The sequence below is a fragment of the Eulemur rufifrons genome, chromosome 7 (assembly GCF_041146395.1).
Source record: "Eulemur rufifrons isolate Redbay chromosome 7, OSU_ERuf_1, whole genome shotgun sequence".
In the NCBI taxonomy this organism is placed as follows: domain Eukaryota; kingdom Metazoa; phylum Chordata; class Mammalia; order Primates; family Lemuridae; genus Eulemur; species Eulemur rufifrons.
The window spans coordinates 115,082,818-115,101,118 of NC_090989.1; the positions used below are offsets into that span (position 1 = coordinate 115,082,818).

The 18,301-nt window shown below is 35.8% G+C and overlaps 1 protein-coding gene and 1 pseudogene across 5 annotated transcripts in view; one reads left to right on the plus strand and one right to left on the minus strand.

Moving 5' to 3' along the window:
• TFDP2 (transcription factor Dp-2) overlaps positions 1-18,301 on the plus strand; it is a 161,906-nt gene that overhangs the window by 124,881 nt on the left and 18,724 nt on the right. For all 5 annotated transcript variants that reach the window (XM_069475382.1, XM_069475383.1, XM_069475384.1 and 2 more), the window contains 3 exons: positions 50-171; positions 1,681-1,728; positions 16,136-16,298. In XM_069475382.1, the coding sequence (XP_069331483.1) occupies positions 50-171; positions 1,681-1,728; positions 16,136-16,298 (333 nt within the window). The remainder of the gene's footprint in view (positions 1-49; positions 172-1,680; positions 1,729-16,135; positions 16,299-18,301) is intronic.
• LOC138388037 (calmodulin-1-like) lies at positions 6,786-7,362 on the minus strand (annotated as a pseudogene).

The window sequence follows — 18,301 nt, forward strand, 5'->3', positions numbered from 1 at the left end:
CTTTTCTTAATAATTAAGAATATGGTTTTCTTTGTTCCTACCTTTACAGATTATAAGCACACCACAGAGACTAACCAGTTCAGGAAGTGTTCTGATTGGGAGTCCATATACCCCTGCACCAGCAATGGTTACTCAGACACACATAGCAGAAGCTACTGGCTGGGTCCCCGGGTAAGACTGTTGCAAGTTACTATTTTAAAAACTTAAAAAAAAAGTTCTGACCTTTTTTTTTCTCACTGTCTTCTGTTCTTGTTTCATTTCAGTCTAGTTCTTAAAAACTAATGTTTTTCCTATAAAATCACCTATCATATTTCACTTTACATCTTAGGGATATAAATCACCTATGGAACAACCATTTTTAAACAGGGGAAAACAGTACAATAACTTATAACTTATTCTCTGACCTTTTTTTAACTCTGAAATATGATTACAACACTTAGCTGCTTTGAAAATATAAAAACTATTATTTTATGTTGTTTTAACACACATAAGAAAGGAGTTACATATTAAGTGTTGGCTATACTCAGAATTTCCCCTGGGAATTCTTATTTCCTTAAAAACCAGAAAAGGAACTAGGAAAAAGAGACCAAATATATTAAAATTTTTATTAAATTTTCCCTTGATTCTTTTTTTTTTTTTTTTTTTTGAGACAGAGTCTCACTCTGTTGCCCAGACTAGAGTGAGTGCCGTGGCGTCAGCCTCGCTCACAGCAACCTCAGACTCCTGAGCTCAAGCGATTCTCCTGCCTCGGCCTCCCGAGTAGCTGGGACTACAGGCATGCACCACCATGCCCGGCTAATTTTTTCTATATAGATTTTTAGTTGTCCATATAATTTCTTTCTATTTTTAGTAGAGGTGGGGTCTCGCTCTTGCTCAGGCTGGTCTCGAACTCCTGAGCTCAAACGATCCGCCCACCTCGGCCTCCCAGAGTGCTAGGATTACAGGCGTGATCCACCGCGCCCGGCCCATATGTGAGTTTTAACAAGCAGATAGTAAATCTTAGTTGGTTAAGACTCTCCTTGCTTCAAGGATATTAAGTGAATTAATGAATAACAATCCTGGCAAAGTGCTTTAAGGCATATACATATTAATGTACGTACATACATGCATGCGTACACATATATACATTAAAGACATTTTCCATATACATACTTTTCCATTATCAAATGAGATGAAATGACAGAATTACCTATATTTTCATAACCTTTATTCAATCCTTGTGACAATGTTTGTGTAGATCTAAAAGCTACCTTGGGTTTCTGCATGGCCTTGAAAGATGATAACATGAAAGCTAAGTGTTGGCCCGCTTTGGAGATGACCAGTGTTTGGATGTTTTCAGCCCCAACTGTGCTTTATATTGCAGATGGCAGGATTTTCTAGTGTTTTTATATTCAGTAATTACAAAGTGCATAAAACTTTTCTGTCTTCTTGTTTGTAATTCTGTAATGTTTTCCTCCCTAAATATTCATTGAACTCATTTCAATCAATGATTATTATATTAGAATGTCTTGGTCCCATGATAAAATTAAGTTTTTATTTTATGTATATATCTTTTATATTTGTTGGTTTTTGTCTTTGGATATATTCAGTGTAAAATTAGATAAGTTATAATAAATTACTCACGAAATAAAGTTGTATTTATGTATGTGTTGTTTTTATGCTGTTTTTTTTTCTTTTTAGTGATAGAAAACGGGCTAGAGAATTTATAGACTCTGATTTTTCAGAAAGGTGAGTATAAATATTTTGTTTGGGAGATTTTGTTGTATAGAGAGGGGTTTGGTGCCCATAGTCTACTCTAGTTTAAGTAACGAGATGTTTTTCTTCACATAACTTTTAACTTCATTCAGTTTTTGCCATTATTTCATTCTACATCAAGTATTCCAGTTCACTTTTAATATTTATATGGTCTCAATAGAAATTATCCTGTGAGCAGATTGGTTATTGGTAGTATGTCATTTAGTCCCCTCCCTTCTTTGGGGAGATAAAGTGTTCTGCTAAAATGAATACTCCACGTTACCCTAATATGCCCAAACTTTTAAACAAGTTTTATTGAAAGCATTTATAGATCATAGTAAACTCTCACTCGTTCCTTAATATATTGTGTATGATATCACCTTCCCATAGAATAGTAGGACAGTGGTTCTTCATTCTGGGTGTATATCACAATCACTTGTAATCTGTTAAATAAAATATAAATGCCTACTAACTCAGAAACTCCAGGTTTCAGAGCGATCAACTCAGGGTCATTATTCCATGCAAGCCGCTACACTAGGTGCCTGTTAATATTGCACTGTGTTAACTAAGACTCATAATCTCAGCAGCAGTTGAACTCTATAAGATTGTCACTACAGTAGTGCCCCTTTATCCATGGGGGATACGTTCCAAGACCTCCAGTGGATGCCTGAAACTGCAGATAGTACTGAATGTGATATATATGATGGTTTTTTCCTGTATGTACATATCTGTGATAAAGTTTAATTTATAAATTAGGCACAGTAAGAGATTAGCACCAATAAGAATAAAATAGAATAATTACAGCAATATACTATAATAAAGGTTATTTAAAGTTTATGAGGCCAGGCGTGGTATCTCATGCCTATAATCCCAGCACCTTAGGAGGCTGAGGCAGGAGGATGGCTTGAGGCCAAGAGTTCAAGACCAGCCTGGGCAGCATAGCAAGACCACCACCCCTTAAAAAAATTAAAAAAAAAAAAACAATTAGCCAGGCATGGTGGCATAGGCCTATAGTTCTAGCTACTAGGAAGGCTGAGGCTGGAGGATTGTCTGAGCTCCGGAGTTTGAGGCTGCTATGACTGAGCCACTGTACTCTGCCCTGGGCAACAGAGCGAGACCCTGTGTATTAACAACAAAAAACTTATGAATTGTTCTGGAATTTTCTATTTTATACATTTGGACTTCAGTTGACAATGGGTAGTTGAAACTGCAGATAAGGGAATCTACTGTAGTATTTTCAATAAAACCTTGCCGGGTATGTTTTTTAAACTTACTTTTGATTCTAAGATTTTTTAACTCCTTTTTTATGGTGTTTTAGTCTCCTTCCTACTGTTAGGTCATCTGCTCTTAATATATTGTAATTTTCTGTGTTCTGTATTTTTTGATTTGCTAGCTCTGATTTGCTGTGCACTGAAAAACTAGATGGTCAACTGTGTTAGAATTCAATCTAAAACGAAAGTGAGCCAGGTGTGAAGGTACACACCTGTAGTCCCAGCTACTCAGGAGGCTGAGGTAGGAAGATTACTCGAGCCCAGGAGTTTGAGGCTTCAGTGAGCTATGATAGCGCCACTGCACTCCAGCCTGGGTGACAGAGCGAGACCTTGTCTCTAAAAAAATTTAGAAAATTAAAAATAAAAATAAACATGAATAGGCTCTAAGGGAGGACCCTGGGACTATGTATAAAGGATGTGTAGTTTTTTGCACTGATACTAGTACTACTTCAGTTCCTTGGTGGCTTTGTTGCTTACTTCTTGGTTCTTAACTGTTTTGAACAAATAAAATCATACCTAAGGAACTGCTCTGTCATAGAAATATATGAGGAAATGTTCTTGTCTCTCTAATGGAAAGTCCTCTTTCTGACTCTCAGACTGGTCTGTCTTGGTGTTTATCCTTAGAAAGGGCAGTAGTACAAGTTCTTACAGATGGATTTAGCAACGTTTAAGATCTTAAAAATGGAACTCTTAATCAGTTATGTTTGGTGGCACCTGTATGTAAACAGTACAAAAAAACCAAGATGCTCTTTACTCTCTTTCACAAGATCACACATAAAAGTGCTAGATTAAATTTATTGGTATAGCCATTGAATCAACTTTCTCTTTCTACATTTGGTTCAGTGGCTTTTTTTCCCTAGCACTTTTTATTGTTCTTTTTTTATTTTTTAATACGACTTTTCTGTAATGTATCTTCTCCCCATCAAACCACAAAGTTTGCTACATGTGTTTTTCTTTATTCCTGTCCTGTCCTAAAGATTTAGCACAGTGGCATTTAATTTTTCCTTTATGCTCATTTAATCTCAGTATCTTTTTATTTCTGTTAGAATACAGTTAAAACTCAGTTTGTGTATATTAAACTAATCATTTATAATAAACTAATATAATTTATGTATAAGAAGCTTCAGTTATCAGAATCAATATAAGTAAAATCTATGTACTGCTTCAGTTTTATCAGGTCATTTACTCATTCAACAAATACATTTTGAATATCTGTGAAGTGTTGGTATGTTCTAGGCATTGGAGATCATACTAAACAAGATAAGTCTCTGCCCCTAAAGAACTTACTTTGAGTGGGGGACAATAAACAAATAGATAATTTTAAATTGTAGTGGATGTAATGTAAGAAAATAAGAAGAGTGATTTGTAGAAAGTATTGGAGGATAGTTGCTGCCTTTGTTCTCTCTAAGGAGGTGACTTTTGAATGCAAAGAAACTGAGTATGTAAATGGCCAGGGGTGAGGTCAGGGAGTCAGAGGTTCTAGGCAGAGGGAAAGGTGAATGCAAAGCTCCTAAGTGAGGAACCAGGGTGATGTATTTGGGGACTGGAGATAATGAGAAATGCAAAAAGTGTGAGATGAGATGAGGCTAGAGGAGCAGACAGTCCAAATCACCCATGGCCTTGTTATCGTGGAAGGGAATTTGGTTTTTGTTTTTTGTGTTCTTTTCTTGAGAGAGACTCTTGGTCTGTCACCTGGGCTAGAGTGCCGTGGTGTCAGCCTGGCTCACTGCAACCTCAAACTCCTGGGCTCAAGTGATCCTCCTGCCTCAGCCTCCCAAGTAGCTGAGGCTAGAGGTGCACACAACCACGCCCGGCTAATTTTTTCTATTTTTGGTAGAGACAGGATCTTGCTCTTGCTCAGGCTGGTCTGAGACTCTTACCTTCAAGCAGTCCTCCCACCTCAGCCTTCCAGAATGCTAGGATTATAGGTATGAGCTACCACACCTTTTTATATATAAAGGCCCAGTATCCCTTTTTATATAAAATATGTTACAATATTTCTTTTATTACCAGTAAATGAAATTACAGATAAAAATGTAACTCACCTACACACTTAAATTTTTTTAAAAAGTCTGATATTGTAACTGTAGAGAAAGGAAAAACAAAAGGAGAGTAGTCCTAAGCAGAAACACGTAAGTGTGGTCAATGCACTAGTGCTGGTCCGGAGCTCTTTGTTATCAGTCCACGATAAGTACAGAAATTGAGGTTCCCCCAGGGTGGGGAACCTGTGGCCTTTCAGATCCCCAAGTGTGGCCCCTCAACAGAATCCAAACTTTACAGAACAAATCGGTCAAAAGGCCACACTCAAGGATCCGGAAGGCCACAGGTTCCCCAGATGGTGACCTATTAACAGCTTTGTTGAGATAAAATTTACATGCCATGCAGTTCATTGATTTAAACTGTACAGTTCAGTGGCTGTAGGTGTATTCACAGAACTTGTGCAGCCGTCACCACAGTCAATTTTAGAACATTTTTATCAACGCTGAAAAGAAACTCTGCATCCCTTAGCTGTCATCTCCACCCCTGTCAGCCTTAGGCAACCACTAATCTACTTTCTGTTTCTAGATTTACTTATTCTGGACATTTCATTTAAACGAAACGTACAATATGTGGTAGTTTGTGACTGAATTCTTTCATTTAGCATATTTTTAAGGTTCATCCATGTCGTGGCACGTATCAGTAATTCATTTCTTTTTATTCCTGAATAATATTCCATTGTATAGATATACCATATTTTACTTATTTGTTCATTAACTGATGGACATTTGAGTTGTTTCCAATTTTTGCCTATTATAAATGATACTGCTATGAACATTTGTTAAATTTTAGCATGGGTGTAAGTTTCATTTCTCTTGGATGTGTACTGGGAGTGGAATTGCAGGGTCGTGTAGATACTCTTTGTTTAGCCTTTGGAGTAATTGCCAGACTGCTTTCCAAAGTGGCTGTACAATTTTACATTCCCACCAGCAGTGTATGAGGGTTCCAATTTCTCCACATTTTCGCTAACACTTCTTATCTGTCTTTCTTATTATAGCCATCCTTGTGGTTGTGAAATGATATCTCATTGTGGTTTTAATTTGCATTTCCCTAATGGCTAATGGTGTTGGAGCATTTTCTCATGTGCGTATTGGCAATCTGTGTATCTTCTTTTGAAGAATGTCTATTCAGATCCCATGGATTGTCTTTTATTACTGAGTTATAAGAGTTCTTCATATATTCTAGATATAAATCCTTATTAGATACATGATTTGCAAAGTTTTTCTTCTATCTGTGGGTTGTCCTTTCACCTTCGTATTTTGGGTGGGGAAGTACATTGTGATTTTTTTACTGGAAAACAAGTAAATTACTTGCAATGGATTTTTAAGTGGCTAAACAAAGTTTAAAAAGCAAGTAACAATAAAAGAAAATATTTCTGGTACAAGACCAACAGTACAAAAAAATTGTGTTGAGTACCTGGATAACACACCCATTCTGCATAGTGCAACTTTTAAGTACATATTGTTGATTGTCCATAGTCCATGCAGAGTTACAACTCCACACTTAAACAACACGCTGACAGTTCGTAAAGAAAACTACTTTAAGAAAAGGCATAACCCAGATGTTCCCTCATTGACCAACTCCTCTAAGCTTAGATTTGCAGAAGGACTTAGGTATATCCAGAGTAAGCCACATGCAACATGTTTCTTGATCAATTCTCTAAAAGAAGGTTTCAGGACAATGACAGTAAGATAAGGGAAGAAAGCATGAAGGAACGAAGTCCTATTTACTATGCATGCATATTTTTTTGACAGTAGGGAGAAACCTTTTACAGATAAGTTACAAACAAAGAAAAGGCAAATAAACAGTTTTATACAAGAAATTTAACACATTCTCTACAATGTCTTCACTTTGCTGTCATCATTTGTACAAACTCTTCATAGTTTACTTGACCATCACCATCAATATCTGCTTCCCTGATCATTTCATCAGCCTCTTCATCTGTTAACTTCTCTCCAAGGTTTGTCATCACATGGCGAAGCTCTGCTGCACTATTATAGACATTGCCATCCTTATCAAACACCCGAATGCTTCTCTAATTTCTTCTTCGCTGTCTGTGTCTTTCATGTTTCTTGCCATTCTGGTCAGAAATCCAGGGAAGTCAATTGTGCCATTACCATTATCAGTATCTGCTTCATTAATCGTGTCCTGTAATTGCTTCTGTGGGATTCTGCTGAGGAGACCTCATTACAGTTCCCAATGCCTTTGTTGTTATAGTTCCATCACCATCCTTGTCAAATAGTGAAAAAGCTTCTTTTAATTCTGCAGTCTGCTCTTCAGCCAGTTGGTCAGCCATGCTGCAAGTGCTGCCGGTTGCTCGGATGCGACCACGCTACTCAGCTCCCATGCCCCACTCAGACTCCCTGTCACCTACTTGATGGTGTCCCTTGAGGCACGAAAAGTTTTTAATTTTGATAATGTTTATTTTTTTCTTATATTATGCTTTTGATGTCATATATCCAAAATTTCATTGCCTTATCGAAGGTCATGAAGTTTTACACGTATGTTTTCTTCTAAGAGTTTTATAGTTTTAACTCTTATGTTTAAGTCTTTGATCTGTTTTGAGTTAATTTTTATAGCATGTGACATTTTAAGGTTAATTTGTCAAATGTAACCCGAAAGCATATAAAAAATCTATAAAGAAAAAAATAGGCATTTTTTACATTTATTTTTACAACATTGTTTTACAATCATTTAAATTTTTTGAACAAGCTTGGTTGTAAGTTTATTATTTAAAATTATTATTGATAGCTAAATTAGAAAGTAAACTTTTTTTTATATTTTATTTTATTTTATTTTATGTTTGAGACAGAGTCTTGCTCTGTCACCCTCGTAGAGTGCAGTGGCATCATCATAGCTCACTGCAACCTCAAACTCCTGGGCTCAAGCAATCCTCTTGCCTCAACCTCCCTAGTAGCTGGGACTATAGGTGTGTGCTACCACACCGGGCTAATTATTCAGTAGAGACAGGGTCTTGCTTTTCCTCAGGCTGGTCTCAAATGCCTCAGCTCAAGCAATCCTCCCACCTCGGCCTCCCAGAGTGCTAGGATTATAGGCGTGAGCCACTGTGCCTGGCCTATTTTTTTTTTTTTTTAACCCTCATTTTCTAATGGTGAAATAACCATCCCTGCACTGTTTTTGTCAAGAAAAGACATACTTTTTCTGACTATGGCAACAGTAGTAGTTAACCAAATGTGAGAATGGAAGCGATTTAAAGAATGAAGAACAACAGAATTTGTATTAGTTTTGCTCAGAAACATCATGATCCTTCTTATTGACTTGGTTTTTTTGAGACATAATTGATGTTGAAATGCTAAAACCACAGCATTTTTTTTTGCAGAGCTATACTGGCTAATGAAGCCATGAAACCATCAAAAGTTAAGCATAAAAGACAACAAACCATAAGTAAGTTCAAAGCCAAAAGAACCACTGAGAAATAATAACTTGTGCAATTATCACTACTCTCCATTTCTGGAACTTTTTCATTGTCCCATACTGAAACTCTCTTCCCATTAATCAACAATTCCCCATTCCCCTTCATCTCCCATCCCAGTAACCACCGTTCTACTTTCTGACTCTGTGAATTTGACTATTCTAGGCACTTCATATAAGTGGAATCATACAACATTTATCCTTTTGTATCTGGCTTATGTCATTTATCATGTCTTCAGAGTTTATCTGTGGTGTAGCATATATCAGAATTTCATTCTTTTTTAAAGGCTAATTAATATTCCATTATATATACCACATTTTATTTATTCATCATCCATTGATGGACATTTGGGTTGCTTCCACATTTTAACTATTGTGAGTAATGCTGCTGTGAACATGGTGTACAAATATCTGTTTGAGTTTCTGCTTTTAATTCTTTTGTGTATATACCCAGAAGTGGAATTGCTAGGTCATGTGGTAATTCTATATTTAATTTGTTGGGGAACTGCCATACTGTTTTTCACAGTGGCTGTACCATTTTATATTCCCATCAATCTATCAATCTACAGTGGTTCCAATTTCTCCACATCCTCACCGACACTTCCTGTTTTCTGTTTTTTTGGTAATAGCCATCCTAATTGGTATGAAGTGGCATCTTACTGTGGTTTTGGTTTACATTTCCCTAATGATTAGTGATGTTGAGCATCTTTTCATGTGCTTATTGGCCGTTTGTATATTTTCATTGGAGAAATGACTATTCAAGTCTTTTGCCCATTTTTGAATTGGGTTGTTTATTTTTGTTGTTGAGTTATAATTCTTTATATATCCTTTTGCCTTTTAATGTTCTTTTACTAGAGGCATTGTTTGCTTAACCTTCAAAGAAGTGGCTTACTGGATTCGTTTCAGGACCATGTGTGTATAGCAGATGTTGACTATTCTAGCCTCCTTTGTTGAATTTTAATGTAGATATTGATTGAGTTTTGGCATGATTCTCTATTAGCCTTCCAAAGAACAAGCTTAATTTCTTGATTCAGCTATTGTTGAGTATTCTGTTCAGTTTTGTATTGTTTATGAAAATTCAGGCAGTCTTTAAGGGGATAAAATCACCCATATGTACCATATGTTTAATGCATGCTCTATCATTTAATCCTCACAACAACCTGTGAGATGGGTATTTTTATATCCCTGTTTTTCAGATGCATGACTGTGGGTCAGAGTTAAATGAAGTAAACTGCTCAAAATATATAGCTGACAAATAGTTTACCAATGTTGATATTTAACCAAGTTTTCTTCAAGTTTATTATCAGTTCACACACTGAACTAATTTTATGAAACTCTAACATGTAGGCTTGCATCTGTTTCAAGAGTATAGCCATCAGCATTTAATAGTTGTTAAGTCTAGTTCAGAGTGGGGAAGCTTTTCATGTTGGAAGACAACATTAATTTAGCTGTAATCAAATAAGGCTGCATTCAAGAAACTTCAATTAGATATACTTTAAAATGTACACTATTGTTTAAAAAATCTAAATACTATATACTTAATTTCAAAAAATGAAAACTATTAATTTTAAAGTTAACTAACCCTTTAATGACTTTGTTTTGTTTTTTTTTTGTTTTTTTTTTTTTTTGTTGAGACAGAGTCTCACTTTGTTGCCCAGGCTAGAGTGAGTGCCGTGGCGTCAGCTTAGCTCACAGCAACCTCAGACTCCTCGGCTTAAGCGATCCTACTGCCTCAGCCTCCCGAGTAGCTGGGACTACAGGCATGCGCCACCATGCCCAGCTAATTTTTTCTATATAGATTTTTAGTTGTCCATATAATGTCTTTCTATTTTTAGTAGAGACGGGGTCTCGCTCAGGCTGGTCTCGAACTCCTGACCTTGAGCGATCCACCCGCCTCGGCCTCCCAGAGTGCTAGGATTACAGGCGTGAGCCACCGCGCCCGGCCTTAATGACTTTGTTGTATCTGCTTTTTGTTGGAAAGCATTTGAGTATTTGGTTGCAGCATGGAGACCTGCAGTTTCAGTTGATCCTCTAGATGGGCATCAGTCATTTGTGACCTTAAGGATTCTTGATTTGGGTTTGGTAGGAGAATGTAATAGATTCACAGCAATAAGTAGTTAAAAAACAAGAAAGCATTTCTAGGGCATGTTGCATTTTTCCATGTATCAATTGGAACTTTCTCAGTATTAAACAGTGACTTTAAAATGTCCTATACTGAGAGCTCAATCAATTCTATCTATAGTTCTTTAAGTGCCTTGGTGATATCAACGAGGTGAAGCCGAAATGCTAATTTGAGTGTGAGGTCATGATTCTCAAAGTCAGTAATCCTTTCATCGTATTCTCCAATTAATAAGTCTATGTGTATTCTTCAAATGATTCCCATATATCATCCTGCTCATCAGTGACCTTTGTTAACTGGGGAAAATGTTCATCTGAAATTTCCTTTTGAAGAAGTGTTTTGAAAAAAGATAGTTTTTTCCCAAAATGCTTGGGGTTATATACACCTAGTTTTACCCTACAAAGAAATATTCAAATCATTTTGATTTGACAGGGTATCACACAGAAATGCTGCATTCCTATAGAAATCTTTCAATAATTCATTCACATTGCTGCTTCTGTTCTTCATAAAATTTAACTATCTGTTCTCACAGAGATAAAATTTTGGCTGACACCATCCTTGTGATAGCCAACACACTTTAGAATGATATGGCAAATCCACACTGAATATCTCATCCTTCAACTTTAATATGTTACAAAACTGACAATGCCCTATTGTATTTGCATGAACATAGTTAGCAGTACTTACAACTTGTTGCAAAGCATCACTTAGAATAGTGGCTTTAGCACAGAGATTTTGCTGATGCGAGATAGAATGAAAAGAAATGAGAGCATCTGGATCTGTTAGTACTGTTTTTATCTGTGCAATAAACCCTTCATGTTTTCCTGTCATGGAAGGTACACCGTCTGTACATACACTCACTAAATTTACCAAATTCAGTCCAGCTTCACGACATTTATCTTGAAAGTCATCAAAGATATCTATTCCCTGTGTTCTGTTTGCATGAGTACCCAAAGTGAGTAATTCTTTGTAGCAAAGAAAATCTGTTATGACCCAAATGAAGTTTTAAAGTGCCGGATCAGTAGTATCAGTTGATTCATCCAAAGAGATTGAATAATATATATTTTCCTTTTGAAGTATTGCATGAAGTTGTTCTCTTCAGTTGAAGGCTAATTCATGCTGCCAGTCAGTTATGGTTCTCCTTGAAAGAGGCAGTTGTTTATACTTTGAAACGTTATTGGGGTCTAAGCATGCTACCACTTTGACAATACATTCTTTCACAATTTCTACATCACTGAAGGGCTTCCCTTTTTCCCCAAGTATCTAAACTGCTTTATAAGTTGCTTCAGTGGTATTATTTCCCAGTCATATTGCTGCTTGAAAGAATTGTCTTTGGTTTTGTTTTTCACCTTTTAATTTCTGCAATACAACCTTTCATGCCTCTCCCTCTAATTTAAAATATTTGTGGTCCTTCTGAGTGTTATAATACTAATGAGCATTGAATTCCTTTAATGTTGATACTGCAGTATCACAAAGCAAGCAAATCATCTTACTTTTAGCAGAAACAAGATAATGTTGCAGTTCCCAATCCTCATTAAAAAGTCCGTTTTCTTCAGCATTCTCTTGGTCTTCTTTGACATGATGGGCTGTTAAGTAGACAGAATTAAAAAATACTGTCAAGCTGTGCAACTATTCACAATTTATACTTCAAACAGAAACACAGTGCACCATTCTAAAAAGTTGGTAACAGACTGGCGTACTTGATCCCGCTAACCTCTCACCAACCAGCCTCTGTGGTAATGGCGCCAGTCAGGTGAGGGAAGTTAGAAGTAACTCATGAGCATAGCAGCCATCAGCTTAGCCCTTATGGCTCACTAATGTTTTCATTGTGCCGGTCATTTTGTTGAAACTATTTTATTCTTTAGTATTTTACATACATTTATTTTAAAAATAAAATAAAAATATAGGAGAGGAACGCAAGTGTATTAATAAAAATAAAAGGATTTGTTCTGTAAAATTTGGATTCAGTCAAAAGGTCACACTTAAGGACCTAGAAGGCCACATGTGGCCGTAAGGCCGCAGGTTCCCCAACCCGGGTCTAGTTGTTTCTACTTAAGGATTATGTTTAGTTTCTTCCTTTAAATATTATCCATGTATGACTATAGAAGTCAGATTAGCCAAGTGATTGCCTGAAACTATCCTATCTTATTGCTGCCTTTTAAAAAAAGACCTAGAAATAGATGAAAAACAGCAACTCTGCTTTACTCCTGGCTTTTATTTTTATTTATTTATTTATTTATTATTTTTTTTTTGAGACACAGTCTCACTCTGTTGCCCGGGCTAGAGTGCCGTGGCGTCAGCCTAGCTCACAGCAACCTCAAACTCCTGGGCTCAAGCGATCCTTCTGCCTCAGCCTCCCGGGTAGCTGGGACTACAAGCACACGCCACCATGCCTGGCTAATTTTTTTTATTTTTAGTTGTTTGGCTAATTTCCTTCTATTTATAGTAGAGGCGGGGTCTCACTCTTGCTCAGGCTGGTACTCCTGGCTTTTAAAACGTATATAACCATTGAGTTGAGAAATTTATTTACTTCAAGCCATTATCAAATTCTTAGCGTAAATATAAAACTCCATTCACATCATTGATGCCCAATAGAAATTCAGTGCAAGCCACATGTAATTTTTAATTTTCAAAAAGCCAATTTAAAAAGTAAAAGAAATACTTGAAATTAATTTTATCTTTTTTTAATCTATATATCTAAAATAGTATATTTCAATGTGTAATTAATATAAAAATTACTAATGGATGGATCTTTTGTATTCATTCCTTGTATTAAGTCTTTGAAATTCAATGTGTATTTTAAACTTACGGTATATCTCAATTTAGACTTCCTACATTTCAAGTGCTAAGTAATCACGTGTGGTTATGCCTAGGGTATTGGACAGTGTAGATTAAGAGGTTTAAAATGGAACTCATAAATTTATTCGTCCCTTGATCTCAGTAAATGACCCCTTCTTTCTAGGGGTCATTCTACTATTTTCCTCTTCCTTACCCTCCACATCAGTCACTTAGTTCTGTTGATTTTTATGCTTTAAAATTTTTCAAAACCACCTCTTCTCCTACCCTACCACTCCCCCAGTTTTGGGACTCATCACCTCTTGCCTGGGCTGTTGCAGTAGCTTCTCAGTGGGTCTTTCTGTCTTCTGTTTTTGCCCCCTATAAATCCCACTTTTCCTTTTTAATTCCAATTCTGAAATCTTCTACTTTGCAGCAAAAATCTCTGCCTAACTGAAAATCTCACTATGCTACTCCTCCACTTAAAACCATTTAGTGGTTTCACAGCATTTCAATAATAGCCTGTGAAGTAAGGTGCCTATAACAAAAGGGGTGCACAGATGATTCTTTGGGAATGTAGGGGGAAAAAGTAGATATCTATCCTTTTCTCATCTCATTCTTTAGAAAAGTGCGTGTTTAGTGTCTGTGTCTTGTAACACAGAACATGTAAATAATTTATCAGTAAACATAATCACAGTCATGCTTCACTTAATGACAGGGATACATTCTGAGAACGGTGTCATTAGGCGGTTTTGTCACTGTGCAAACATCATCAAGGTACTTACAGAAACCTAGATAGCCTAGTACACACCTAGGCTACGTGGTGTAGCCCATTGCTCCTAGGCTACAGAGCTGTGCAGCATATTACTGTACTGAGTGCTGCAGGCATTGTAACATAATAAGTATTTGTGTATCTAAACATAGAAAAGTTATAGTAAAATACGGTGTAAAAGATAAGAAGTGGTATATCTATATAGGATACTTACCATGAATGGAGTTTGCAGGACTGGAAATGGCTGTGGGTGAGTCAATGAATGAGAGGTGAGTGAATGTGAAGGCCTAGGACATTACTGTACACTACTGTAGACTCTATAAACACTGTATACTTAGGCTAACTAAATTTATTTTTAAAATTTATCTTTCTTCAATAATAAATTAACCATAGCTTACTGTAACTTTTTTACTTTATAAAGTTTTTAATATTTTTAAACTGTTTCATTTTTGTAACGACAGCTTAAAGCACAAACACATTAATGAGTACAAAAATACAGTTAGAATGAATTAAGATCAAGTATTTGGTAGCACAATAGGGTGGTATAGTTAACAGTAATTTGCTGTATGTTTTAAAATGTCAGAAAGGGGGAATTGGATTGTTCCTAACACAAAGAAATTATAAAGGCTTTAGGTGATGGATACCTCAGTTACCCTGATTTGATCATACATGTTTTGATATACCTATATCAAAACATCACATGTACCCCATAAATGTATAAAACTATTGGGTGTGGGGGTAAGGGATCAGAAGTTACCTACTGGGTACAGTGTACACTATTCTGGCAACAGGCACACTAAAAGCCCTGACTTCACCACTATACGGCTTGTCCATGTGACAAAACCCACTTTTATTCCTCCCCTAAATCTATTGAAGTAATAATAAAAAGAAAAAATATAAAACTGTTAACTACCCATAATAATTAAAAATAAAAATTTAAAAATTAAAAAGACCACATTTTACAGCTGTACAAAAATATTTTCTTTATATCCTTATTCTATATGTTTTTTCTATTTTTTTTTAAATATTTTAGTTTTTAATTTTTTTGTTAAAAACTCAGACTTAAACACACACATTAACCTAGGCCTACCCAGGGTCAGGATCATCAATATCATCATCTTCCACTTCCACATCTTGTCCCCCTGGGAGGTCTTCAGGGACAGTGACACACGGAGCTGTCATCTCCTATGGTAACAATGCCTTCTTCTGGAATGCCTCCTGAAGGACATGCCTCAGGCTGTTTTACAGTTAACTTTTCTTTTATAAGAGGAAGAAGTACAATCTAAAATAATGATAGAAAGTATAGCACAGTATGTACAGAAAGCAGTAACATAGTCATGTATTATCATTATCAAGTAATATGTGCTGTACATAATTGTATGTATTAATACTAGACTTTCACATGGCTAGCAGTGCAGATTTTTTTTATAGTAGCATCACCAGAAACACATGAGTAATGTGTTGCGCTATGATGCTTTGATGGCTACAACATCACTAGGTGATAGGAATTTTTCAGGTCCATTATAATCTTACGGGACCATCATTGTATGTGCAGTCCGTCATTGACCATAACATCATCATGCGGTGCATGACTGTACTTTTAATTTCAGGAAAAAACCTATGATATACATAGACTACAAAAAGATGAATATTGCCTAGTAAGGCAATATAAGCAATAAGCTTGTAGAGCAATAAGCTCTACCAGGACAGGGTTTTTGTCTTTTTTCACTGATTATTCCCAGTGTCTATAACAGTATCTGGCACAACCTAGTAACTGGTCAGTAAATACTTGTTGAATAAATGATGTGCATGGAAAAGCGCTCTAATTTCATAATTTATTAGGCTCTTATGGAAAAAGTTAAGTTTAAAACCATTTTCTCATCTCTATTCAAGTTTTTGCCACTCAAAGCAAAACTTAAGTTACAATCTTCTTACAGAGATTTGTAAAGAAATTCGCTAATAAGTATAATGGACTATAATTTTTTTCTCTTCTAGTAAACGAAGCAAAAAAGGAGATAAAAATGGAAAAGGCTTGAGACATTTTTCAATGAAAGTGTGTGAGAAAGTTCAGCGAAAAGGTACAACATCATATAATGAAGTAGCTGATGAGCTGGTATCAGAGTTCACCAATTCAAATAATCATTTGGCAGCTGATTCGGTAGGTAGATCATGAACCTGACATTGATTGTGATGAGTGATGCTACAGTCTACCTCTTTGGGTTATCTATGTCATAGATTTGAGAAATCAGATAAGCTAGGGGATCCTGAACTCCTTTACCTGAGGATTTCATATTGTATTTTGGGGGATTTTTTGTTGTTGGTTTTTGTTTTAGAAAGAATTCTTTTATTTATTTAAACAAAGAATAGTTCTTAAATGTAATTTTGGGGTTATTAAACATGTTTATATTTTATATATTTTTTATATTTGGTAACTTTTTATATGTTTCTGAATCTTGGTGTTTCTTTAATATCTAAATCAACAAGAGAATTTTATTTTATTTTTAATTGGAAAAGTAATATATGAACATGTTTATAAAAAATACAGTTGTCCAAAAGAATATATAATAAAGAAAATTTCCCTTCTACCACAGACCCCAGTCTGCTTCCCCAAAAGTAATATTTTCTGTTACCAGTTTCTTATCATTCCAGAAATTATGCATACACATAATAAAATTTATTTCTGAGTCAGGCACAGTGCTATGCGTCTGTAATCCCATCTATTCCAGAGGTTTAGGTGGGAGGATTGCTTGAACATGGTAGTTCGAGACCAGCCTGGGCAACAGAGCAAGATGCTGGCTCAAAAAAAAATTTTTTTGAGACAGTCTTACTCTGTCGCCTGGGCTAATGTGCAGTGGCATCATCATAGCTCATTGCAGCCTCCAACTTCTGGGCTCAAGCGATCCTCCTGCCTCAGCCTCCTGAGTAGCCAGGACTATAGGTGTGCAGCACCACGATTTTTCTTACTTTTTGTAGATACAGGGTCTCACTAAGTTGCCCAGGCTAGTCTTAAACTCCTGACCTCAAGCAATCCTCCTGCTTCGGCCTCCCAAAGTGCTGGGATTACAGATGTGAAGAGCCACTGTGCCCAGCCTCCTTTTTATTTTAAACACAAAAGTGATTGTATTTTACATTCTGCATTCATGATTTTATTTTCTTAATATATCTTGAAGATTATTCTATTTTAGTACAGAGAAAGTCATCCTCATTTTTCTTTCAATTGAGTTAAAATTGCATATAAGGAAAGAGATATATATGTCTTATTTTTTCCCATATTTATTGATGAATAGTTTGCATACAAATATATGTATTCAGGTATAAAATTCAATGAATTTTGATAGTTGTCTGCATCTATGAAGTTACTACCACAATCAAGATACAGAACTTTTCTATCACCCCTAAAAGGTTCTTCTTGCCCCTTGTAGTCCATCCCTCCCTCTGCCTACATTGCGAAGCAACTACTGATTTGATTTTTTTAACACTGAAGGTCAGTTTACATTTTATCTAAATGTAATCATATTCTATGCACTCCACAAAATATTAAGTAATAGTAGTAATCTGGTCATTTGGGATCTTTATTTCTGAACTTTAATGGAAAGATTTATAGTATTTCACACTTAAGGATGATAAAGATTTTATTTTGAGATGACCTAACCATAGCCTGTTTTTTTTAAATGAACTTTTCTTTCTTCTTTTTTTAATTTAAAAAGTCAGAAGTAGATGTTAAATTTAATCAAATTCTGGATCTTTTCCTGGACATTTAGAATTTTGGTTGGTAGTGTTACGTTGGCTTTATAAAATAAATTTAGAGACTTTTTTTTTTTCTTTCTCTTTATTCCGTTACAGGTGTAATGGCATTGAGTCTCTAGTTCTAGTCCCTGAAATTTTGTAGAAATCACCTGTGAAACCACCTAGGCCTGGTGATTTGTTGGTTGGGGGGGATGGTGGTAGATTTTAGATAGCTTTCCCCATTTCTTCTTTGGTACTTGGTCTGTTTAGAATTTCTGTCTCCCTTAGGATCAAGTTGATATTTTATGTTTTCTTAGAAAATCCTCCATTTAATCCATGTTCTTAAAATTATGTGGAATTATATTTCCCAAAGAATGATGTCTTGATTTTGTTTGTAAAAACCTTCTGGTTTTCAGTTAAAAACCTTCTGGTTTT